Source organism: Dipodomys spectabilis, unplaced genomic scaffold (genome assembly GCF_019054845.1).
Source record: "Dipodomys spectabilis isolate Male_0828 unplaced genomic scaffold, ASM1905484v1 ptg000030l, whole genome shotgun sequence".
NCBI classification, from domain to species: Eukaryota; Metazoa; Chordata; class Mammalia; order Rodentia; family Heteromyidae; genus Dipodomys; species Dipodomys spectabilis.
This window is the reverse complement of record NW_024870707.1, coordinates 2,739,309-2,766,099: the sequence shown is the minus strand read 5'-3', so window position 1 is coordinate 2,766,099 and position 26,791 is coordinate 2,739,309. Positions and strand designations below refer to the sequence as shown.

Below are 26,791 nucleotides of genomic sequence, written 5' to 3'. Positions count from 1 at the left end.
CGTTTAATAAGTATTTGTTAAGATCCTACCTATAGTCCAAGCTACTCAGTAGGCTGAGATCTGAAGATCCCAGTTTGAAGCCCAGGCCAGAGAGGAAAGTCCATGAGACTTCTATCTCCAATTAACCACCAGAAAAGCCAGAAATGGAGCTGTGGCTCAAGTGGTAAAAATGCGAGCCTTGAACAAACAAGCTCAGGGATAACACCTAAACTCCTAATTTAAGCCCCAGGGCTGGTATCAAAATAAATAAGTAACAATAATATAATCACCATCATATGTTGATTATCTATCAAATAGATGACTAGACCTTTCCTGAACAATTTTATATCTCCTCTGAAAATTTTGTTGAAGGCTAAGAGATCAATGGCTGTATCTACACCTTACATGAGTGTTTATACAAAATAATAATAGTCAAACATACAATTAATATTTATACTTACAGTAAGTCTTTATATAAAATATGTCATGTCAACAATATTGAACAGGAAAGTGTTTTTGCTACCAACAAACTTACTTTTTACTGGTGAGAGGTAACTATAGGCATAGGAATAGTCAGTGTCAGTCCGTTGAGCAGTTAGTATTTGTTGGAAATAATTTTGCACCAAAACTAACACCTGATCTGAAATATCCTGATAAATACATTTGCATTCCAGAATACATTAGTACTCACACCATTTTATTTCATTTGGGGGGGTGGGCACAGGCTCTCCAGATGGCCCCAAACATACTAGATATCTATTTTCACAGGTACTGGAATTACAGGCATGTGCCAGCACACCTGGCAATAGTAACATTTTTCAGCACATACAGTTTCCTATACCATCAGAATTTCTAAAACTGAAAATACAGAGATTAAGCTAGACATGGAATAGCTACAGAAAGTTGCCATGCTGATAGAAAATGAACATTAAAATTCTTCAGAACATTAAAATTCTTCAATTACCCTTGGGCTTCCCAAAATTTACCTAAGTATTACATTAGTTGACTTCTCATTAAATTTGCTGAGATGGAGGTTTCAAATGTATTTTTTGTTATTTTTATTTTTATTTTTTTGTGAAAATACCATACAGGGGGGGTTTCGATTACATGGGCAAGGTAATGAGAAAATTTCTTATCAAGCATTGTTGCCTCCTCCTTGTTTCCCTTTCCCATCCCTTCCCATTTCCCCTGCCCCCCACCCTTCACCAAAGTTGTAAAGTTAGTTTTTCGACATAACATCTTGTACATCTCAATGTTGCAATGGGTCCACCTGTATCCCTATTTAAACTATTTGTTTTTTCCCTTCCCCTCCACAAATTATACCAACATCAAATACAGTGAAAGCATGGGTTATACCGTGGGAGAGGGACATACAAAGCAACAAAGAAATCATCTTATAAATATGTTAGAAACAATAGCAAGAAAGAAAAAACATTTGAATCCTTATCTTGGGGTTCATTTCGCCAAACATCAATTTATCTGAATGTTTCTGCTTGTCTCAGACATATACTAGTTATTTTTTAAGTCTTATTTCAATATATAGTAAAAAGATAAACTTCAAGGGGATCTTAGTTTTGTTCTTTATTTTTACAATGATAAATACCTATATCTTTTATTTTTCTTCAGTAATTTTTTATAAGATTGACCTCATTCTCAAAGGATAATTTCACCTTTGATGGCTTCATAAAAATAGAGTATTCTTAGACAATGCATGGAGTTTATGTAACCTTTTGTTAGAAATAATGGCCATTTTTTGGCATTTTACTGTAGATTGTAAATGTTCAGGAAGGGAGATGCATTCTTATGGCATTTGTAACTAGTTTTCTACCCCAGAGTTTTTTCATAGCATTTTTCATCTCTGAATTTCTCAAGGTGTATATTAAAGGATTTAGCATGGGAGTAATGATCGTAAAAACTACACTTATGGATTTATCAATGGGAAAGTTGGAAACTGGTCGAACATAGATGAAAATACAAGGAACAAAAAAGAGGACAACCACTGTGATATGGGAGCCGCAGGTGGACAGGGCTCTGTGCCTCCCCTCCTGACTGTGAGATTTTAGGGAGTTTAAGATGAATCCATAGGAGATGAGTAGAAGGACAAAAATGACCATGCAGATGGCTCCACCATTAGCAACCACAGTGAGGCCTATGACATAGGTGTCAGTGCATGCAAGTTCCAACAGTGGGTACATGTCACAGATGAAGTGGTCAATGATGTTGGGACCACAGAAAGGAAGATTGTACACGAAGACAAATTGAACCACAGAGTGAGCAAACCCTCCAACCCAGGCTATTACCACCAGGAGAATGCAGACCCGTCGATTCATGATGGTCAAATAGTGCAGTGGCTTACAGATGGCCACATAGCGATCATAGGCCATCATCACCAGAAGGAACACCTCAGCACCCCCAAATAAGTGCTCTATAAACAGTTGACCCATGCAAGCTGGGAAAGAAATGGTTTTTTTAGAGCATAGTAAGTCTGCAATCATCTTGGGTGAAGTAGCAGTGGAATACACAGCATCCATGAGTGACAGGTAAGCAAGGAAGAAGTACATGGGGGAGCGCAAGGAAGGACTGGCAATAACAGTCACCACGATGAGCAGGTTGCCCACCATTGTCACAATGTAAATGAGTGAAAACAGGATGAATAAGGCTTTTTGCACATTGGGATCCTGAGTGAGGCCCAGGAGGACAAATTCTGTGACATTGTTCCTCTGTCCCATTTATTCTTCTATAAGGCGTGTAGGATGAAAGCTCAGAACCTGCCGTAAAATTGTGGACAAGATCATGAATCCATTTTTCTCCTAGAGCATATTCCAATTTTTTTCTCCTACAGTGGTAAGATCACGTTAAACATTAAATCATCGAGTTCTTTCAGAAAGCCCAATATTCTTTCCCTTGGCAATTGTGTAACCCTTCAGATGATTGTGCTTGGGGCGAAGAGCTTAAAAAGTATCTCTGTGTCTTATAGTTTACACAAAAGAATAGTCAAACACACAAAAATCATATATTAATGATTCCTCATTTAAACTAACAGGTCATGGCAAAAAATTCAGCAATGGTGTCTAGAGAATTTTTTTTTTTTTTACTGTCGACACATCTACGTTGTCTTGAGGATAGATTAACTCTCATATACAAGAACTCCATGTGTCTGTTTGAGTTGTTACTAGTCGTGAGGCCTAACTTTGATCTTAATATGTAACACATATATGATATATAATACTTAACATAATTATATATTACACGTACTTTTATTTTTATATATTGTGATGCGTTATATTTTATATATTAATTATATATAATTATGTGCATCATTATATATTACTATATAATATATAATATATTTGATCAATATATAATTAAAATACCTCACTGAATGAAATGTCTCACTGAATCTAATTTCATTACACTTTGCATTAGGGAGTCCTTCTTTACTGAGTCAAAGAATTCTCAGTCTTTCTCAAGTGCTCATTAAATCTCAAGGCATTAAGGAGTTAGATCATATCAAATAACTAGACAAGTGTTGAGGATATTTCTGCCTACAGAATTTGCTTGCTATGATTATGACTGTCAGGTGTTCCAGGAAGAATTATTCTATCCATGACATCCAGGCTTATATCAAATTTGTAATACATTTATCTTCATTACCCAGAGCTTTCAGCAAATTCTTTTAATAAATCTGAACAAACTCAGGGCTTTGCCTAACTAATTAGTTCAAACATAGTATGCTTTCTTTCAGAATTCTTGGTGTAATCTGGAGAGTGTGAATGCATACAACAGAAACAGAAACAAGGTAGTAAACAGTATGCGTGGTTGTATATATAGGATTCTAAGTCTTAGTTCTCATCTAGGAAACTTTAGTGACTGCATCCCAAAAATTATCATTATCAAGAGAAAGTTCAAATTCATTGTGAGAAGAAAGAGGGTTGAGTTTGTTTCTAAAGGTAAATACAAATATGTGTCAGTTTGAACATTAGAAAAAATTGTGACTGAAGACAATTGAAGAGTGCTTTTCAATCCAACTAGCTGCAGGATTTTGCAGGCAGGCCAAATTTTACTGAGTAGATATTTCCAGGTTTATTTTCATTACTTGTAACACACCAATCAGGAGTACCTAGGGTATAGAGACTATTGTGACCCAAATAACAATGTTAAGTTTCACAGTCATTGTGTGTTGAGATAGAGCAAAGAGACCCTGCGTGGAGGGTAACACAGTGCTAAAAAATGAGGATTCTAGGACTGTATGGCTTGTGTTAAACTGCCAGGTTAAAACACTTGCTATGTACACAACCTTAAGCAACTCAATACAAATCTGTGTGCATCTGTTTTGTGTTTATACTGTAAGCCACACATCCTATCTATTCTTTCTATGATTTTTGTTTATATTACGTTCAGATAGTGCTTAGTCCGCTACTAGATACCTGAAAAATCTAGCTAAAAGATGTCTGCTATTACTACTCTTGGATGTTTTATTGTGAATATGAATCAGAATAATGCATCAGGAGGTTTGTCAATTTAATAAGACCACAAACACTTTCAGGATATAACACCAATCACTCATGCCTACCTTTTGGGGCATAATATGAAATGTACTCATTAGGAAATATTATTGGGTTAAATGAATGTAAGAGTAAAGCTTACCTGTGAATGAATATATTTTGACTAGAATCCAGCAGAAAGGTTCCATGCACAGGATCTGGTGGCAGGTGAGGACAGGTGCAGAGAAAGTCTGTGATTTCCTTAGAAGCCATCTGTTAGGATTCTTCTGCATGTCTTACACCTGCTACAACTTCCATTTGATTCAGAAAGTCTGTCATCACTAAAATTGCAGAGTGATAGAGATACACACCTATGGGAGAACATAAGGCTGCAGCATAGTCCATGTCAAATTTTCTTTGTGTTATATTTCACTTTCTGCCTTGTGTTTTCTCCATCATCAAGGTTAAGGTAGATCAGGACAACCATCCAGTGGGTTGGCTTCACCATTTACTTAATTGAGTAAAATCTGTATACAAATTGATAAATGATGTCAAGTATTCAGTTTAGTTTGCTAATACCTAATGGTTAAGTTAATGCTTAATAAAATTTAGCACAAGGATTTTTCAAACAATATTATTCATCTTCCCAGTTCATCCCAGGAATCAAGGACTTCTGCAAATTTCTTTAAGCATCGATAAAAGTAAAAATAGACACCTTGTGATCTATTTATCAGCTGAGAGGTACTCCAGATGTGGGATGAATTAGTTTCCAAGAAACTTATTGATTATACCAGGAAAGTAGTTCTTCAATTTATATGAGCAGGTATAGCCTAAAGCCTTTAAAATCATCCATAATTTATAAGGAAGAGACTGAAAGGTTGTTAGAAATTATTAGAATATCTGGAACACATTCAAATAAAGTAATCTCTCATGAATAGATTTCTTCCCTTGTATAATCCCTGAAGGATAAAGATTTGGATCTTGTCAAGAGTAAAGAATGGACAAACTAGGAAAAACATCATGTGACATGGAAGTTTCTAAATTTAAGTTTCTTGATTTAAAACATGAGTTTTATGTTATAAAAATTTATATAGAAATATTATTAAACTGGACTTGAGAGAAAGAACATTCCCAGAATATACTAGCTGATTAAAAAATGAAATACTCAAAGAGCCAATAGCCCAATTAATAAATGGGCAAATGGTCTAAATAGATATGTCTTAGAAGACGAAGTTCAAAAGGCCAATACATTCATGAAGAGGTGCTCAATGTCTCTGGACATACAAGAAATGAAAATCAAAATGATAGTGCCAGTGGTTCAGTCCTGTAATTCTAGCTACTGGAGAGGTTGAGATCTAAGGATCACAATTAAAAGAGAGTGTTCAGGGAAGTCTCAGGTGCTCTTATCCTCAATTAACTAGCAAAAAGCCAAAAATTGAGCTGTAGCTCAAGTAGTAGCCTGTCAGTCTTGAGCCAGAAAGCTAAAGCCAACATCCAGGGCCTGAGTTCAAGCCCCAGCATCAGCATACAGCAAACAAAACAAATATTGAAATTCCATCTAAACCCCAGATAGAATGGCCATCGTGAAGAATATATATAACTTACACAATTTATGCAAATGCCAAAGGGATGTTAAAACACTGTTGAGGTGATTGTAAATTAGTATAAGTCTATGGAAATCAATATGGCGATTCCTCACAAGCTAAAATTGAACTATCCTAAAGTCCAGAGATACCATACATGAGGGCATCTATCTGAAAGTTTGTAAATAGGATACAACAAAGGCATCTACACACCCATGCTCAATGCAGAACTGTCCACAATAGCCAAGTTATAGAAATATCCCAGATGCTCTACAACGGATGAATGGATTTTTTAATGTAGTTTCTATGTGTGTATGCCTGTGTGTACAGACTTTTATTGAGTTAGCAAAATTTCATCTCAATAAATAGTATAGTCATTATGGTTCATGTCTGCAATCCAAGTTACTAATAGTATGATTAGAAAGTTTGAGGAAAATATTGAATTTCTGAAACATAACCAACATTACAAAGAATTATAAAGCTAACCTTCTATGTGAATGAAGCAATATCATTCTTTCTAAAGGATAAGTAAAAGTCATTGTGTATGTACACCACATTTTCTTAATTCATGCATTTATTAAGTAGCATCTGGGCTGATTCCATGCATTGGCCATGGTGAATAATGTTGCAATGAACATGCTAGTACTGGTGGCTTTACTGTAGCCTGCTCATAATCTTTAGGATAAAGGCCAAAAGTAGAATAAAAATAGGTCATAGTGTATTTCTATGTTTAGTTTTTTGATGGAGCTCCATGTTGCCTTCCAGAGTAGTTGATCAAGTTTACATTCCCACCAACAATTAGTGTATTAGGGTTTCTTTTTCACACCTCCTTATCACATATAAAATCATCATAGAAGGACTCTATTGTAATAGAAGCCTCAGTAATTATGAAATTCATTGGGATATTTCTGAAAAAATACTTACCGACAAATTATATGAAATCAAATAAATAGATACAGAAATGTGCTTGGAACTTATTACTTAATAAAACCAGTCATACAACGAACACTGACAAGTACGTTGGGGATGATGAACTCTATTATTTATTGTTGTTTGGACAGTAAACAAGTTCAAAGACTATCAAGGCAATTTGGAGATTTCTCAAGAGAAAAACTAAACTTAGAACAGTACTATGATCCAGTGATTACCACTCTTACCAATCTTTATCCAAAAGATTATAAATCAGGATATACTTGAAAGATACTCCATTTTGTACCATTGTAAATCTATTCAGTCACCTATAATGTAATGATAGTCCAAGATGGCTGCATTATATGAAATTTTAAAACATATTTCAAAACAAAATATTTAGATACATAACTAAAGAAATGCAAACAGAACATATTTAAAAAACTTACATATTTCTTTCATTCATCATCATGAAAAGTAGTAAGAAACTCAACTGCTTACCAAATAATGACAAAGATGTACTCGTAAATGGAGATAAGAATTAAAACAACCCGAGATCCAAGACTCCGCTGTAACCCCTGCTTTCACTATATTTGATGTCAGTATAACATGTGGAGGAGACGGGGACAAACAAGTCGTTTAAGGATTCAGGTGGACCTGTTGCAACAATGAGAAGTACAAAATGTCATGTCAAAACCAGCTTTACAATGTCGGTGAGGGGGGCGAGGGGGGGTATGATTGGGTGGGAGGGAGGGGGGAGGCTGGGAAGGGAGGTGAAGGGTAAACAAAGGAGGAGGATGCAATGCTTGGTAAGAAATGTATGCATTATCCTGCCCATGTAATTGTAACCCCTCTGTACAGTATGTTGTCAAATAAAATAAAATAAAATTTAAAAAAAAAAAAAAAAAAAAAAAAAAAAAAGAATTAAAACAATATGCTTACAACTCAGATTAGTTTTCTGCAGCATAAGGGCTACACAGAATCAAAACTAGAAATAATTTTCATCATCAATTGCTCTACAAACTAAAAAAATTCTTCAGGACTAATATCTCAATTTATTTGGTTTGATTTCATTTGAGTGGTGTGTGTGTGTGTGTGTGTGTGTGTGTGTCAGAGAGAGAGAGAGAGAGAGAGAGAGAGAGAGAGAGAGAGTCGCCCTATAGAACTCCAGCTAGCCTTGAATTTGCAATAAACCCACCACAGTTTCCAACTATATGGAATAAAGCCTAACTCTACTAATTTCTCTAATGAATATCTGCCATATGATTTCAGAATCTACAAATATATATGAATTGATATAACTAGGAAAGTGATCACAACATATATGTACAATGCAACTACAAAATGTAGTCATGCAGAGAGAATAATAAGTAATGGTAATTAAAAATCTGAAATCACACATTTTTAATTTTTCTTTTAGAATAATTTCCTTACTCATGACATTTCTAGTATATGATTACCACAAAAATTAAAGAAATATATTTTCCACTTGCCTTAATCATTTCTTTTTTCCATTCTTTCATTCCAAACATTTATCTAAATATTATCCAAAGTATTTTCTCATGAGAGTTTTGAAACACAGTTTATATTCTACCTTAATGGAAAAATTCATCTAAACTTTCATGTTCATAAAAGGTTAAGCAAGCAAAGCATCAGTTTGAGCTTAGTTGTATATTCTGCATTTTACCTTTTATAATATAACTACCTATACATTTAATACATTCCCCTAGTTTTCTATAAGATCCATCTTAATCTCAAAGAAAATTATTCTTTAATTTCTTTGTAAAAGTAAAATAAAAACCTTTTCTACACACTATACTGAGATAACTACCACAGCTCTTATAAGAACAAGCTAGAGTTTCTGCTTCCAATTTAATAGCAATTGTATTCAATGTGGAGGATGCATCCTTACTCTGTCTTTAGCTGAATTTCTGCACCAGAGCTTTTTCATCGCATTTTTCATCTCTAAGTTTCTCAAGGTGTATATTAAAGGGTTCAACATGGGTGTGATGACCATGAAAATGACACTAATGGACTTGTCGATGGGAAAGTTGGACACAGGTCGAACATACATGAAAATACAGGGAACAAAAAGCAAAACCACCACAGTGATGTGGGAGCTGCAGGTGGACAGGGCTTTGCGCCTCCCCTCCTGACTGTGAGTCTTAAGATTGTTCAGGATGACGCCATAGGAGATGAGGAGAAGAATGAAGACCACCATACAGATGGCGCCACCATTAGCAACCACAGTGAGGCCTATGACATAGGTGTCGGTGCACGCAAGTTCCAACAGTGGGTACATGTCACATATGAAGTGGTCGATGACATTGGGGCCACAAAATGGAAGACTGTACACAAAGGCCAGCTGAACCACAGAGTGTCCAAATCCTCCAACCCAGGCCACCACCAACAGGATAATACAAACCCGCCGATTCATGATGGTCAAATAGTGCAGTGGCTTACAGATGGCCACATAACGGTCATAGGCCATTATCACCAGAAGGAACACCTCAGCTCCAGCAAAGAAATGCTCTGTGAAGAGCTGGCCCATGCAAGCTGGTAAGGAAATAGTCTTTATATCAGAGAGAAGGTCAATGATCAATTTGGGTGAAACAGCTGTCGAATAGCCAGCATCCATGAGAGAGAGGTAAGTCAGAAAGAAGTACAGAGGGGACCCTAAGGAGGGACTGGCAATAACAGTCACCACGATGAGCAGGTTGCCCACCATTGTCACCATGTAGATGAGTGAAAACAGGACAAATAAGGCTTTTTGCCCATCAGGATTCTGAGTGAGACCCATAAGAACAAATTCTGTGACATTGTTCCTCTCTGTCATTATGGACTCTTCTGTCAGGCTTGCTTCAGAGATGAGACATCAGGAGATCATTACCTGCCAGGACATTGTGAAGAGGACCATTAGTTCAATTTGTCATGCTGCGTGTCTTCACCTCTATCTACTCCATTGGTGACTACACATTACAAAAGTTATTGTTTGACTAGCTCATGTTACAACTATCCCTTTGTCTTCACAACTCCTCTCAAATTATTTCATTTGGCTTCCAAGTGTTTAATGTTTCTACCTCTAATGTTGAGTGCTACCTCATGTTGAAGAAAAGCTAAAAGGCGCATGATTATTCATACATTCAATATCTCATTTATAATAGGTTGTATTTCACACACAGCTTGGTAGTAGTGTAAAAGGATTTACTACTATTAAATGTTTTTTTTTCTTTCATGCAATTGTTTCTAACATATTTATAAGATGATTTCTATGTTGCTTTGTATGTCCCTCCCCAACGGTATAACTCCTGCTTTCACTGTATTTGATGTTGGTATAATTTGTGGAGGGGAAGGGCAAAAACAAATTGTTTAACTAGGGATACAGGTGGACCCATTGCAACAATGAGATGTACAAGTTGTTATGTCAAAAACCAAACTTTACAACTTTGGTGGGGGAGGGGGGAGGATCGGGTGGAGGGAAGGGGGGCGCTATGGGAAGGGATGGGAAGGAGAAACAAAGAAGAGACAACAATGGTTGATAAAAAATGAACTCGCTATCTTGCCCATGTAATTGTAACTCCTCTATATGGTATTTTCACAATAAAAAATAAAAATAAAAAATCCACCTTTCTTCAAATATCAAATATCTGAATAGATATCAAATATGTCAAATGTCAAATACATAAATAAACATTGCCACCTCTCTAAGTTTGTAGTATTCATGAGTAATGGTTTTCAATATGACCTGTGAAGCATCAGAATGTAACTGTATGATGTTTTATCCCACTGTATAAAATTACATCCACTCGACATGGTATTTGGTGTGTCATGTCTTGAGACATTCAATCTTTATGTGAACTGTTTATTAAACCTCATTCTATTGGCTTGTAATCTCAGCTACTTGGAAGGATCAGAGAGGAAAATTGAGGTTTCAAGTCCATCACTGGCAGAAAAGTTCAGGGGCCTCCACCGCAGGCCATAGCTGGCTAGGTGGGAAACACCAGTCATCCCAAGCTAGAAAGGAGCCTGAAACTGGCCTGCCAAGGCTTGAAAGGTCTGAGAGATGCCACCTCTATGGAGGGGAACCCAATACGGCAATTCATGCCTGAGAGCTAGGTGATGAAAGAAAGCTTAAAATATAGGTAGCTTGTGGCTCAGGCACATGCCAGAGCAGAAAGCAAGATCTATTCCAAAAATAACCAATAAAAAGTTGAGTTTCAAGTTTGATTCACTAATGTTGTAGCAGCCTAGCAAGCATGAAGCCTGAAATCAAATTCCACTATTACCCCAAATAAAAAATCTCAAGGTGGTAGTGTTTGGACTGTGTCAGCATATAAGTGCATGGGTGTTTAGCACATTGATGCTAGCGCAGTTACTTCTTGGACCTGTGATAGTTTTCAGGAACTGTCATTCTGTCCACTGCAAACTTGTTTGTACTCATTTCATAACACATTTTATAGTCACTATCCTGATTCTCTGTGCTTTTTAAATTAAACTGGATTCTTGATCTTTTTTCAGTCATGGGTCTTGAACTTTGGGCCTGGGTGTTGTCTCTCAGCTCTTCAGGTCTAGGCTAGCGCTCTACCACTTGAGCCACAGCACCACTTCCAGCTTTTTCTGCTTATGTGGTACTGAGGAATCGAACCCAGGACCTCATGCATGCAAGGCAAGCTCTCTACCACTGAGCCACCTTCCCAGCCTTTGGATTCCTCACTATTAACAACTATTGAAGTAGCATCTAGTTTGTAAGGAAAACATCTTTGTCAGATCTTTTGGAGAAAGTTAGTAATAAGAATGGAAAAAAATTAAGCTGAAAGGAGAAATAGTGGATAGTGGTTCATGGTTCATACATTAGATTTCCTAAGTCCTACTGATCAGAAATAGAACAGCAGTTTGTTTATAGGGTTAATTGGGTGGGGGGGTGGGGGAAGGATGGGAAGGGGAAACAAAGGAGGAGGCTACAATGCTTGATAAGAAATGTACTCATTATCTTGCCCATGTAATTGTAACTTTTCTGTACAGTATTTTCACAATAAAAAATTAAAAAAAGAATAGCACAATCCCAATAGAAGGCCACTCGTTTGAGTTACTTTCTATACATAATTATAATTATGTATGTGTCTATTTGTGTATGAAGATGAAAAATACAATTGGATAATTTCAACATCCTGTCTATTCAATCTGCCTAAAACAGTTCAGCCATGACTTTTCAACTCTGACAATATTTTTATATTTGATAATCAAGTATAAACTTCCAAGTGTATTCTTACTTCTTATAAAAAGTCAGCTAATATTAAATGTACAGTCATGCCATAACTGTAGTAGCCAAATTTAATAGTGCTGTTTATCAGCCATCAACTTAAGACTCACAGATAGAGAGAGAGAGACAGAGACAGAGACAGAGACAGAGATGGAGAGACAGAGCAAGAGAGAGAAAAGGAGAGAGTCATAAGTCACAGTGCTACATATCTGGATAAATAGGGATCTAGATCCTCATAGCTAATGTTCAATCACCTGCTTGGCAGTCTGAGATGTCTCAATAGAATTCCATGTACATGTTTCATAAGCTTTTTATCTTGGGGACACATAGTATCTACCATGTTTCTTTAGTTTTGATGACATGTAAATAGTTGCTTGAATCCTGCAACTACAAAATATATATATTTATATTTATGAATATAATATATAAAATATATATATTTCTAGCTTATTACATACTTTCTGGCAGAATATTTACCTGTGAAGAAATACATTTTGGCTAGAAGTCAGCAAGAGAATTCCATGCACAGGGATTTAGTAGTGGAAGATGTTGGTAGGGAGGGTCTAGATTTCTGTAGAAGCCAGATGTTATGAACCTTCAACACGTCCAATTCCCATTGCTGCTTCCATTAAAATAGTGTTTTCCTAAGTCCATTCTTTTAAAATCAAAGGTATTCCCAAATCTCCCCACTCTCATCCTACAAAATGGAGAGTTTCTGCAGCCTTCTATATATACTACATACAAATATACATTATATAAAAACACCATGCAAGACTAGATAGCAGCTGAAGATCTATTCCAGCACAGTAGATGAGTTTGCAAAACAAATAGCTTCATTCTTCTTCCAGGGAGATTTCTTTCACTTTTATGTTCAGATACAGCCTATGACTTTTTATAAATCATCATTCTTTTACATGAGAGCAATTATAAGGTGATTGTGGATTGATTTATTGGAATAAGTGGAACAAATTCAAATGAAGCAATTCCTCATTAACAGGAAGTAATTCCTAGTTGGTTCATCCTTGAACAATCCCTAGAGGATAAAGACTTAGGTCTTGCCAAGATAAAGTAACTAACTTCCAAATTATATGAAAAAAATCTCTAATGAGAATAGATCATTTCTAATCTACAGAAGTTACCCACACATGATTTCCAATTATGAGACAGATGATAGATAGATATACATAAATTTATGCATATATACACACACATATATATGTATATGTATATGACAAATAATAGTTAAACTAGCTCAAAATGTTCCTCCTTCCATAGCCACACCACCGGATAAGACAGGATTACATCATCATGATAAAGCACCAAATAACAAAGGAAAAGTTCAACACAATTATCAATAAATAAAGACTTCAAAGTAGGAACAAGGAGCCATTGGTCACAAAATGGTGGTGGTTACAGAATGGTGGTGTTAGCAGTCTCGGAAACAAGATTCATCTTTTATACACACACACACACACATGCATACACTACAAATACAACTGTGTTTGCATTTGAAAATATAAACACCATCTTGGGTTCTGAATCTGGGTAATAACCCCAAGGTATCTTGACTGATTGGCCTGCAGTTGGTAGAGAAGAAAACACTGAGGATGATGGGTTACATGATCACAGTCAAAGCCATCTCCCAAAGCAAAAGCAGATATGAGTAAGTCTAGATCAGACCAGAGCCATTTGCTCAAGCAGATACAACTTTGAAAAATGATTGATGGGTAAATTCAGCTGTGAATTATTTGCTATTAGCAAAATCCATTAATTTTACTATAAGAAAAAAAGTCAAAAGAACTCAAAGTATTTTTAAAATAAAATTTTCAGGTATAATTATGGTCTAAATAATAGTGTTACATGGTACATGTATGAATAATAAAAATAACAAATAAATCAAATTAACATATCACCTCACATAAACTACCTATTTTTTCTCTTATTGTCAGGAAAGAACAGCTATAATTTACTCAGGTAACCAAATTCCTGAGAACAATTCACCATTGTAATCCTCTTACTGCTCATCCTCTGTCTGCTAAGTGGTATCATTTGCTATACATTTCCTAATTTTCTCTGTATCATACTCCTTCACATCCTAATATCTCTTTTTACTTCTTTTCTTTTCTGGATTCCCACATATATGTAAGATTATATAAAAGTTTTCCTTTCTGTATCTGACATGAATTACTTATCCTAATGTTCTCTAGCTCCATCCATGTTCTGAAAAATGTGAGAATATGCATTTTTATTGTTATTGTAGAGTTAATATCAGAGGGGTTGCCATTATATATGAATCAGGTAATGAGTAATGAATACATTTCTTTTTAAACTATGTCTTCCCTTCCCTCACTCTCTCCCAAATTTTCCCTCTCATCCCCACCCACAAAATGTACAGTTCACTTTCACATAGTGTCTAGAGAGTAACACCATTTCATTTGTTCACCCTTTGTTCCACCTTTGTGCTCCCTATTACCCTCAAACATACAAACTAGCAAACAAGAAAAAAGGAAAAGAAAACAGAAACAGCAACAGCAACAATTAAAAATCTCTTTTCTAATCATATTAAGTGAAGTAAGCCAGGCCCAAAGAAACATAGGTCTCATGGTTTCCCTTATTTGCAATGACTAGTATATGTCTGAGTCAAGCAGAAAAGGTCAGATAAGTTGATGTTAGGGAAATGAACCCTAAGATATGTACTCAAATGTTTTTTTCTTTCATGCGATTGTTTCTAACACATTTATAATATTATTTCTTTGTTGCTTTGTATGTCCCTCCCACATGGTATAACCCCTACTTTCACTGTATTTGATGTCAGTATAATTTCTGGAGAGGAAGGGAAAAAACAAATTGTTTAAATAGGGATACAGGTGGACCCATTGCAACAATGAGATGTACAAGTCATTATGTTGAAAACAAACTTTACAAGTTTGGTGGGGGGGGGAGGAGGATTGGGTAGGGGGGATTAGGGGGGAGGATGGAAAGGGATGGGAAGGGGAAACAAAGGAGGAGGCTACAATGCTTGATAAGAAATGTACTGATTACCTTGCCCATGTACTTGTAACCCCTCTGTACAGTATTTTCACAATAAAAAAATTTGAAACAAAAAATCTCTTTTCTTAGAGTACATTTCATAAAATATTATTTTATATGATCATATACACATAGCCATTGAACCTTTGTGATCTGCTCCTATGCATATTCTCCTTTGGCCTCAGGGTGTGAATATCAAGAGACCTATATAATTGATCAAGTCCTAAGGTGTGTGTACATATATGTGTATATATACATTCATATAAATATATATTCATAACGATTAATATATTATATTAATCACTCAGTATGGTTCCTTGTAGGTCTGTAGGCACATTGTAGCTATCACCACTGAGGGAAACCATGCAACCAATGTTTCTGTGACTCTGGTTTACTTCACTTAATACAATTTTTTCCAAGTCTTTCCATTTTCTTATGAAAGTTAAAAATATCATTTTTTTCTGATGGAAAGCAGAGAATTCCATTGTGTATACAAACCACATTTTCTTGATCCATTTGACCACTAATGGGCAGCTGGGTTGATTCAATATCTTTGCTAAGGTAAACAATGCTGCAATGAATATGGTGGTTCTGGTCAATTTAGTGTGGCCTGGTTTGTAGTATTTGGATAAATACCCATGATTGTGATTGCTGGGTCATAGGGAAGCTCTATGTTTAGACTTTTAAGGAAACTTTGTACTTCTTTCCAGAATGATTAACAAGTTTACATTACAACCAACAATGTAGTAGCATTGAACATTTCTTCATGTATCTATTGGTCATTCTTACTTCTTCCTCTGAAAAGTCTCGTTAAGTCTTTAGCCTATTTATTAGTTGAGATGTTGAGTTTTTGAGAGATTTGGGGGGAGGGGTTAATTTTTTGAGTTCTAAGAATAGTTTAGATATGTGGCCCTTATCTGATCCATAGCTGGTAAAAATCTTCTCCTATTCTGTGGGGTTTCTCTTTATCTTGTTAGCTATGTCCTGAGAATATACTTTTTTATCTGAAGAGTATTTTATTGTTTATGTATATATGTGTGTGTATACATATTTATTTAATACATGCTTTCTTTCCCATTCTTCTATTCATTGCAGTGTCAACTGCTTTAGCCATTGCAGGTAATACTGTAATGAACAGAGGAGGTCAGATAGTTTTTCACACTATTAACTTTTTCTCCTTTCATATGCCCATAGAGGATCAGGTGCCTTTTGACTAGCTCTTAGAGATGAATTGAATATATACAATGAATAACATTTAATGATATGAAAATAAATTATGTCTCACTAAGCCACAATCATTAATGTGATAAATATTATTAGGTTATGATAGATCCCATGAGAAACTACTTCAAAGAGCTTTGAAAACAGTTGCTAGCATCAATGACTGCTCAATATCATGTAGAGCTTACAAAGCACAGTTAGACACAGATCCCAGTGCTTTGACATAGATTTATCCTGAAATGTAATTTTAGTTTTCCTTCAGCCTTAAGGAAGCCATAAATGGAAACACTATCAGGCTATTGAAATTATATGATTTACTCCCTTAAACTACAATCATTGAACCAAGTTGTATATAAACTTCCCCCATGGCAGTATTCATAAAATGACTAAAAGGCACATCACATAGATTTACTCTGGCCCTGGCTATCCACAGAAAACACACAAGAAAGTGAGCTTTCCCCATGACAGTATTTAAATGAATACTAATTAGTGTTCCAGCTGAGAATTATGATTTTATTATCTGTGATGAACTTAAGGTTCAATTTATCTACTAAGATAATTTGGATAAGAATGAATTGGAACTGTCAAAAGGTGGCTAGGGAATGAGTGAGCAGCTTAACAGCTAAAGGAATGTCAAAAGTACTATAGGATAGTCATTAATTTAGGATTATATAAAGCATGGAGCTTAAGTTTTATTGGAAATCTGAAGCACTTACTATATCACACAAAGAATCATGAATGGAACTCCAAGCACTTCCTCACACTCTATGCTGGAATTGCTACTTACTCTTGAAGGGTTCAGGCTATTTTGTTTTATTGGGAGAGCAGGAATATGTTTCATTCTATGAAAATGAATCATCAAATGAATATTTGAAGGGTGGGGAAGTCAAATCCAACATATCCATATTATAATGAATTTTGTGTCTATGTGCTGGTACTGGGCTTGAAATTAAGGCCTCCCACTCCAGCTTCATTTCTTTGTTCAAGGCTGGCACTCTACCACTTGAATCATACCTGCACTTCCCAATTTTGCCTGCTTAATTGAAGATAAGAGTCTCATGGACTTTTCTGTCCAGGCTGGCTTTGAACCTTGATCATCAGATCTCAACCCCATGAGTAGCAGAATTAGAGGCATGAACCATCAATACTTTGTATATTTCTATTATTATCATTACTATTTGTATTTGCATGCCTAATAATGGAGGAATAAGTTATATATAAACTCTGATACAAGTAATGCTTGATATCAGTAAATACCATAATGTCTGTAATGAATGTGAAATTATACAAGCTATCTCCACAAAATATTGATGGGGATAAAACTGATACAATGTGTCTACTATTCTATGATTTGCTTCAGAGAGCTGATTTTCCCTTGGTCTGAACTCCACCTAAATCCACACTAAGCAGTGAAATCAGCAAAAACTAAAATTATTTGATGATGCATTTGCACCATTTGTGGGGGAAAATGCTACTTAAATTTAATCATGTCACAAATTTTCACAAACATTTTATAAAGCAAGTTGTAGTAAAAAAAAAAAAGAAAGAAAGAAAAAAGCAATATATTATGGTAATATTATACTCAAAAATTGGCATTTAATTAGTGAAGAATCTTGAAATGTTCAAACAAAAATAATAAATTCATTAGCCTGATTTTCACAACATATAATGTATATAAAATAGCATACTCTACATTATAAATATCTACAGTTCTTATGTGCAAATCAAACTTTTCTTAACATTTCAGGGAATGGGAATGCTAATTAATCTGGTTTGATAATTGCACATTATACATAATTATCAAACTGTACTGAATCATAGGTGCAATGAAAATAAAAATAAACCATAAGCATATGTAATAGTAAAAACTAAATTGGAGCAAAAATAAAGATTATATATTTTGGTAGGATTATTCCTTGAAAATGATAGCTTGCATCTGGTCTTCAGTTCCACATTTGTATGGTGTAGCTCTTCAATTATGGATTATATTAATTTTACATAAAAAGCATCTGGTCCCTTTTAGATGACCACAGACATGAGACAGATATATTGAAAACTTTGCAAAGGTATTATCAGGTATTTTAAAGTACATAGGAAGATTAATGGGTTGTCTTTATTTTTAAGAAAAATGTATCACAAAGCTTTCCTCCCAGAGAAATATATTATTTCTGAATTTGGAAAGTAAAATTATGTTTTTTTATATCTCCATTCATATTGGGTATATATGTTAGGTGAGAAAATAACCAAGTATTTACATAATTGATTCTTTGAAAATCTGTAATAAACACTATTAATGGTGAAAAAGTATAACTCTAATTTTACAAAGAAACATAAACAATCTTCCATTAAGTAAAACAAATTTAATTGTGGCACATAAATCTCGAGTCCCTACAGAATCATTTTATAGCCCCCCTCATAGATCAATGCTTTCTACGGGTTCTGAATATCTAAGACAAAAATTGAAACCCCCAAAATATTTAACCAATGCTTCTCATTATGCAGATTTTATACCTGAGGAAATTTAATTCCAGTGAAATAATCACACACGACATTCCTGAAAGGAGCAGCTCATCATTGCAGACAAATGCCACATTTCTCAAACCACTCCTTATCATTTTTTAGTCCAAAGCTTCTTCATGGCACTTTTAATCTCAGCATTCCTCAGAGTATAGATGAGAGGATTTAACATTGGGGTGATGATAGTGTAAAAGACAGTCAAGGACTTGTCAATGGGAAAGGTAGAAGGAGGTCTCACATACATAAAAATGCAAGGGACAAAGAAGAGGACCACCACTGTGATGTGGGAGCCACAGGTGGACAAGGCCTTGCGCCTCCCTTCCTGGCTGAGATTCTTCAGCGAGTGCAGAATGATTCCATAGGAGATCAGCAAGAGCATGAAGATGACCACACAGATGGCTCCATCATTGGCAACCACCGTGAGTCCAATCACGTAGGTGTCTGTGCAGGCCAGTTTTAATAGAGGGTACATGTCACAGATGAAGTGGTCGATCACATTGGGGCCACAGAAGGGAAGATTGTAAACAAAGAGAAGATGCAGGATTGCATGCAAAAAACCTCCGATCCAGGCCAATAGCAGCAGCAGAACACACACTCGTCGGTTCATGATCATCAGATAATGCAAGGGTTTGCAAATGGCCACATAACGGTCATAAGCCATGACGACCAGCAGCAAAATCTCAGCACCACCAAACAAATGTCCGATAAAAAGCTGGCTCATGCAAGCTTGGAAGGATATCGTTTTCTTCTCATACAGTAAGTCTATAATCATATTTGGAGTAACTGTAGTTGAATAAACAGCATCCATGAAAGATAAATAGCCAAGAAAGAAGTGCATCGGGGCATCCAAACTTGGGCTCACCAGCACGGTCACGACAATGAGTAAGTTGCCTGCCATTGTCACAATGTAGATGAGCAAGAACACAACAAATAGTATTTTCTGACCTTGAGGGCTCTGAGTGAGCCCCAACAGCACAAACTCAGTCACATTGCCCCTTTTTTCCATATGTCCTTCTGATAGCCCTCATGTCAATGATCAGAAAAAAACCATACACAAATACTATTATCAGTTAGCAACATGGGAGATCCAGAATAATTTAGTTGTTCATTCCAAAAACAGGTAAATAGGCCTTATGCTTTATTATGTTCCAAAACTGTCAGAGATAAGAATACAAGAGGTACTAAAATGCCATTCCTTACTTCATTCTATTAGAAAGTTATGTGGGGAAAGAACAGAAGATAGAGAAATGGGTCTCCCACGACAAGCTTTCAATCTTGTAGCCAATAAAATTGTCCAAATAGCTGTGTGTCAATGGCTTACTCCTGTCATCCTAGCTACTCACAAGGCTGAGATCTGACGATCACAGCCCAAAAACGAAATAAGACAGAAAGTCTATGAGATTCTTACCTCCAATTGACCTCCAAAAAATTGGAAGTAGAGCTGTGGTTCAAGTGTTAGAATGCCTACCCAAAAAGAAAACTAAGGGATAGTAGCACCCAAGTTCTGAGTTCAAGCTTCAGTACTGGCAATCAAAAAAATGTACATATAACATACTATAAACAAAAATATAGTACACGAAGAATGAAGATCAAGTCAAGCATGACGTAGTCTACATTCAGTTTCAAGTTAATGAAGTAGAAATCATTTTCTAATTCAATAATCATAAAACCTTCACTAATACCTGACATTCAAAATGAGAATATTTGACAAATTCAGCCTTTACAAAAAGATACCATAAAGTAAAAAACTAACAACAGTAGTTCAGATTGTAGAGACTGTGTAGAGTTAATGCATAAACAAAAACCTCTAAAAGAAGCAATAAAGGACAAACTAACAGAATAGTGGTAATGCCATATATCACCAACTAATAAAAATATATCTAACTGTTCAGTATACAAATTATAGGAGGCTTAGTTTTGTCTGGAACCAAAAAAGTACAAAATTAAATACACGTGATATCTAATATCCCTCTGACAGACAAAAACTGATAAAGTTTAAAAAGTGGTAGGCATTATCTTAAAGGTAAAAAATATAAATTGCAACCATATTTTCCTACATTACTAATGAAAACATAAGTTTTTCTTTTTGTAAATAATTTGACATTCCACAGTGAAAAAATTTAAATACATACAGCTCTTATCTCAACATTTTAAAATTTATTCTAAAATTTTAAGAAAATTAAAGCCCTTAGTACCTAGAGAGTTGCATGTCATGCTATAGCACTGATCATTTTTTATCATTTTTATCATCAACTTTCTCTTCTAGAGTGCATATCATCTGCCAGTATATTTCTATATGACCATGTTTTCAAAACTGTATCTATAGGCCTCACATCTCTTTCAAATAAATATCTGCATAACTGTTCTTAAAACCACTCCCTCATTTTAGAAAGTCCTGTGCTCAATTTTAGTCTTTCCCTTATTGGCCTACCATCTTATGTATTGAAATAACAGTTATCTTTCTTAATAATTACCTTGGGTTCTTGAGAGTCGCTCATTCAACTTATGATACATCATCCTAATTCTTAATGTATTAACAATGCTTACAGAAAATACTTTGATTCTATCAAAAGATTTAGAAACATCTGCCTAATGAAATATCATTTAATGAACTACACTTGAAATTACTTTCTAAGAATACTGGGATTATGGCAAATACATTTGTGCTGGATTTTTATAATATCAAAACATCATTTAAAAGTGCTAGGAATTTGAATTAAGATGCATACTGTCTACACTCACAATGGACCCATGACGTGTACGATGATCAGAATCACATAGAAGAAGTTTTAAAAGAACTTTCCTACTGTTTGTTGCATAGCATAATGCCTCGCTTAGAATCTTACCTATAAACATACTTTCTGGGTTACTGATGGGAAGAAACCAGTCAGCCAGTCCAAAGTATGTGCTGTGATACCTTTTCGTGGGTCCCGCGTGACAACAGCTTTATGGACTTGATGCCAGTTCTGAATGGACAGAACAGAAGGGCACATGAAGCTTCACTGGACCTTGGTCCACCTGGTCAGTTCTCACCATGCTTGTAAAAACTCTGCTTCATCACACTTCCATAGGAGAGAATGACATTTTTAATCATTGAGATTTTTTAAATGAATACCAGAAAATATTATCTGGGCTCAGGAATTCTAAGTCTTCATTATGAACAAAGATGCTTGGGATCTTCCTTCAGACAAAATTGGTCCTAATCACTCAGAAAAGGGAAGCATTTTGAAGTTGAATAAGGTGAGGTTTGTAAGAGAAGAAAAACCATAAATTTGTATTTTGTACTAAAGTTCCATATCAATAAAAGTATAATAATAAAATGGCTTTTAAAACTTTTCTCATTCTGACCTGTCTTCATACATCATAGATGAAGTTCAGATTACCCAAAAGATGGAGAATAATCCTAAATTTACTGAGTTTACCATTCATTTTACCACTTCAAATCCTTAAAAACCCAGTCACAGGAATGCTGATGTTGACATGCTCTGAGGTAAAGGCAAAAAGTCTGTGAACATCTCCTCTATATTTGAACTTTGGCACATATGCTAGAATCATTGGATGTTGCATCACTAACTCCTTAATTAAATTCATTGGGACCTTAATCATAATTCTAAGGGTAGATTACACTTCTCCAGAGATTGCACAAGAATAACTAGATATAAAAGAAAACCCTTGAGGAAACTATGATGAGTGGGAAACTTGAGGTCAAATCATCAACATTGGGAAGTCCAGTCCAGGAAAAAAATTAAACATAAAAACCCTCTTGGTAAAAATCATGACCACAACACAGTAAAATAGGATGAGTGTACTGCTCCATCTGAAACTTCTCAGCTGACATCTAAATTGACAACCACAGTATGAGCAAAACTGACTTCAGAACAAGTCATTAAAAACTTGATTCAAATATAGTTGAAGCAAGATTTCCCTTAAGAAAAGAGTTGTTGCTTCTCACATAGCTTCAAGCAAGCAGTTGGTAAATTAGTACTCAAATAGGAAAAGAGAAAAACACATCTGAAATTATCAGTACTCAAATATTAGTACTCAAATAGGAAAAGAGAAAAACACATGAGAAATTATCAGTACTCAAATATTAGTACTAAAATAGGAAAAGAGAAAAGCACATGAGAAATTATTCTTCACGTCTTAAACATTCTAAAACAGTAAATAACACACAATACAATAACATACATTTTTATGCTGTTCCAAAGTATTTAATTCATAAACAACACATATCAAGTATTAAGGAACTCAACCAGAAATTGATACCAAAATACAACTAATTATTATAAATTAAGAAGAAATCTAGGGCCTGGGAAGGTGGCTCAGTGATAGAGTGCTTGCCTTGCAACATCCAGCACCCTGGGCTTGATTCTTTAGCACCACATAAGCAGAAAAAGCCAGAAGTAGTGCTGTGGCTCAAGTGGTAAGGTGCTAGCCTTGAGCTGAAGAGCTGAAGAACAGTGCCCAGGCCCAGAGTTCAGGCCCTACGACCAACCAAAAAAAAAGCAATCTACATAAATTTGAAACACAAGAATCTAACTTTTAAACTCCACTGAAATAATATTCTACATGTAAAAGCAGCTTCAAAGAAATTTTAAACTGCATGATGCAGTAGAGGACAATAGTATCATTTCTATGTTATACTTTTCCAGCTCTATAGGTGCACAATTGATATATAATCAATTTTGTTTTCATAAGTGACATTGCAAAATGATTACCATAATTAAACTAATAAATAAAACTATCACCTTGGGTAAAAACCGTTTTCTTTGATTTGCTTTTGTGTTTAAGAACACGTAAGCTATTTCTACTAAATTTTAAGTACATAATACATTCTTACCTGTAGCTTATATGTTGTCATATCAATGCAGAAATCACTTATCTTTTCTATTGAAATTTTATAACTCTCCAGTCATTGCCAAAAACCTTTTGCTCTCTGTTTCCATAAGTTTGACTATTTTATATGCTATATAAGTAAGACAATGCCTACTTCAGCATACAATTATTACAATGCCTTCCAGGTCCTTATAGAATATTTTTTCTAATACAAAGCTAAATAACATTCCACTGTATACTTTCTTTATCCATTCATACAGTGCCAGACACTTCATCATATTATTGTAGTGATTATCTTAAAAAATGCCATATTAAACAAAAATGTGCATATATTTTAAGTCCAGTTTTATCTCATTTCAATAAACACAGAAATAAAATTGCTAGATTACACAATAAAAAAAGGACCAGGAAATGTGACTCACTTTGTGACATACACTTATCAATCAAGCAAGCAGCCCTTCTTTCAAGTACTAATAATGACAAATAATAATCTGCAAATAACAAAGCATGGCTGGAGGTATGGATCAAGTTGTAGAGTGCCTGCCTAGCAAGCATATGCCACAAGTTCAAAGCTAACACCAAAGGAGAGGGAAAAAATCAACTAGAAATTCTTTTCATCATCAACTACTTCCAACATTACAAAAACCTCTACACTGGTAATATCTCAGTTTATTTTGCTCTGTGTTGTTTCTCTTTCCTTTGTCTTGTAGTTGGAGACTGCATCTCACCAAGCACTACAAGGAGGCTTTGAACTCCTGGTCCTCTCCCCTCTCTCTTACAGTAAGTGGAAAGATAGAAAGCTTCAAGGTGATGCTAGTTGGACTTTTCTACCTGTTATAGGGGAAAATATTGGTATTTCTCATTTGGCTTCCTTAATTTCATGTAAAATGTATTGTAATATCAAAAGATATTATTACATGATTTTCAGTAAAAAGAACCAGGTCTAGAGAAAGCATTCAGTTGAGTAACCTTTTGTAAGAATTCAGTCTGTCTGATGTTTCTGAATTAAGAACAAGCCTCTTCACCATGGGAGGTGCACGCTTCCTCAACCCGTGGTTAACTGTTTACACCAGAGTGTGTTCATAGCATTTTTCATCTCTGAATTTCTCAAGGTGTATATCAAAGGGTTCAGCACAGGAGTGATGATCATAAACACGACACTGAGGGACTTATCGATGGGAAAGTTGGAGACAGGTCGCACATAGATGAAAATACAAGGAACAAAAAAGAGCACCACCACCATGATGTGGGAGCTGCAGGTGGACAGGGCTTTGCGCCTCCCCTCCTGACTGTGAGTCTTCAGAGACGATAAAATGACTCTATAGGAGATGAGGAGAAGAGTGAAAATGACCACACAGATGGCGCCGCCATTGGCAACCACTGTGAGGCCTATGACATAGGTGTCGGTGCACGCGAGTTCCAACAGTGGGTACATGTCACAGATGAAGTGGTCGATGACATTGGGGCCGCAGAAAGGAAGACTGTACACAAAGACTATTTGAATAATAGAGTGTCCAAATCCTCCAGTACAGGCCACCATCAACAGGATAAAGCAAACCCTCCGATTCATGATGGTCACATAATGCAATGGCTTACAGATGGCCACATAGCGGTCATAGGCCATCATTACCAGAAAGAAGACCTCAGCACCCCCAAATAAGTGCTGTATAAAGAGCTGACCCATGCAACCTTGGAAGGAAATGGTCTTTTCAGCATAGAGTAAATCCACAATCATCTTGGGTGAGATGGCCGTGGAATACACAGCATCCATAAGTGACAGACAAGCAAGGAAAAAGTACATTGGGGACCCTAAGGAGGGACTGGCAATAATGGTCACCATGATAAGCAAGTTACCCACCATTGTCACAATGTAGATGAGTAAAAACAGCACGAATAAGGCTTTTTGCAGTTTGGGATCCTGAGTGAGGCCCAAGAGGACAAATTCTGTGACATTGTTTCTCTCTGTCATCCTTTGTCTTCTACGGGGCTTGCATCACAGATGAGGGCTCCAAGGAACACTTCCTGAAATCATGAGCAGTATTTAGAATCCAGTGTGTCATACAGAATATTTTTGTCAATGTCGTCTACAATGCTGAACACATATTAAACTTTTAGTATCAAATAGAATGGTCTTCCGAAGAGGCCATGAGACCATCCCCTGACATTTATTTCTCATCTATAGGCCAACAATGAGAAGAGCTCAGCTGATATCAGAAAAGCAACTCCTTTTGTAATAGTCCCACAAAAATAAAATACTTAGGAGTTAACTTAACTAAAGAAGTGAGGGACCTCCAAGATGAAAACCTTAAAAACCTGAAAAAGGAAATCAAGGCAGAACTTAGAAGTGGAAAAACCTCCCATGCTCCTGGATTGGAATAATTAATATCGTGAAAATGGCAATACTTCCCAAGGCTATCTACATATCCAATGCAATACCTGTTAATATTCCAACCTCATTCTTCAATGAAATAGAAGAAGCAATCCAAAAATTCATATTGAACAATAAGAGACCCTGAATAGCAACAACAATCCTTAACAGAAAGAACAGTGCTAGAGGAATATGAATACCAAACTTCAAACTCTACTACAAAGACATAATAATGAAAACAGCTTGGTACTGGCACAAGAACAGACCTCAGGACCAATGGAATAGAATTGAAAACCCAGAAATGAACCCACAGACCTATAGCCAGCTAATCTTTAATAAGGGAGCTAAAAAAATTACAATGGACAAAAGACAGCCTCTTCAATATATGTTGCTGGCAAAATTGGTTAACTACTTGTAGAAAACTAAAGCTAGATCCTTATATATCACCCTGCACCAGAATCAACCCCAGATGGATCAAATACCTCAGAGTCAAAGCAAACACCCTGAAAACATCACAGGAAAGAATAGGAGAAACCCTAGGTCTCCTTGGCACAGGCTGAAATTTTCTTTTTTTTTTCTTTTTGTTTATGTGGTCCTGAGGAAT

The 26,791-nt window shown here is 35.7% G+C and overlaps 4 protein-coding genes across 4 annotated transcripts; all 4 read right to left on the bottom strand.

Moving 5' to 3' along the window:
- Positions 1 to 1,760: 1,760 nt before the first annotated feature.
- LOC122104696 (olfactory receptor 4A5-like) lies at positions 1,761 to 2,708 on the bottom strand. The gene has a single exon (XM_042675638.1). The coding sequence runs from the start codon at positions 2,706 to 2,708 to the stop codon at positions 1,761 to 1,763; it is 948 nt and encodes a 315-aa protein (XP_042531572.1).
- A 6,135-nt stretch (positions 2,709 to 8,843) lies between these two features.
- On the bottom strand, positions 8,844 to 9,791 carry LOC122104979 (olfactory receptor 4A16-like). The gene has a single exon (XM_042676047.1). The coding sequence runs from the start codon at positions 9,789 to 9,791 to the stop codon at positions 8,844 to 8,846; it is 948 nt and encodes a 315-aa protein (XP_042531981.1).
- Positions 9,792 to 19,077: 9,286 nt separating this feature from the next.
- LOC122104952 (olfactory receptor 4A15-like) lies at positions 19,078 to 19,989 on the bottom strand. Its single transcript, XM_042676001.1, has one exon. It carries the CDS (start codon positions 19,987 to 19,989, stop codon positions 19,078 to 19,080), a length of 912 nt encoding a protein of 303 aa, XP_042531935.1.
- A 4,875-nt stretch (positions 19,990 to 24,864) lies between these two features.
- Positions 24,865 to 25,788, bottom strand: LOC122104971 (olfactory receptor 4A5-like). Its single transcript, XM_042676031.1, has one exon. The coding sequence runs from the start codon at positions 25,786 to 25,788 to the stop codon at positions 24,865 to 24,867; it is 924 nt and encodes a 307-aa protein (XP_042531965.1).
- Positions 25,789 to 26,791: the final 1,003 nt, after the last annotated feature.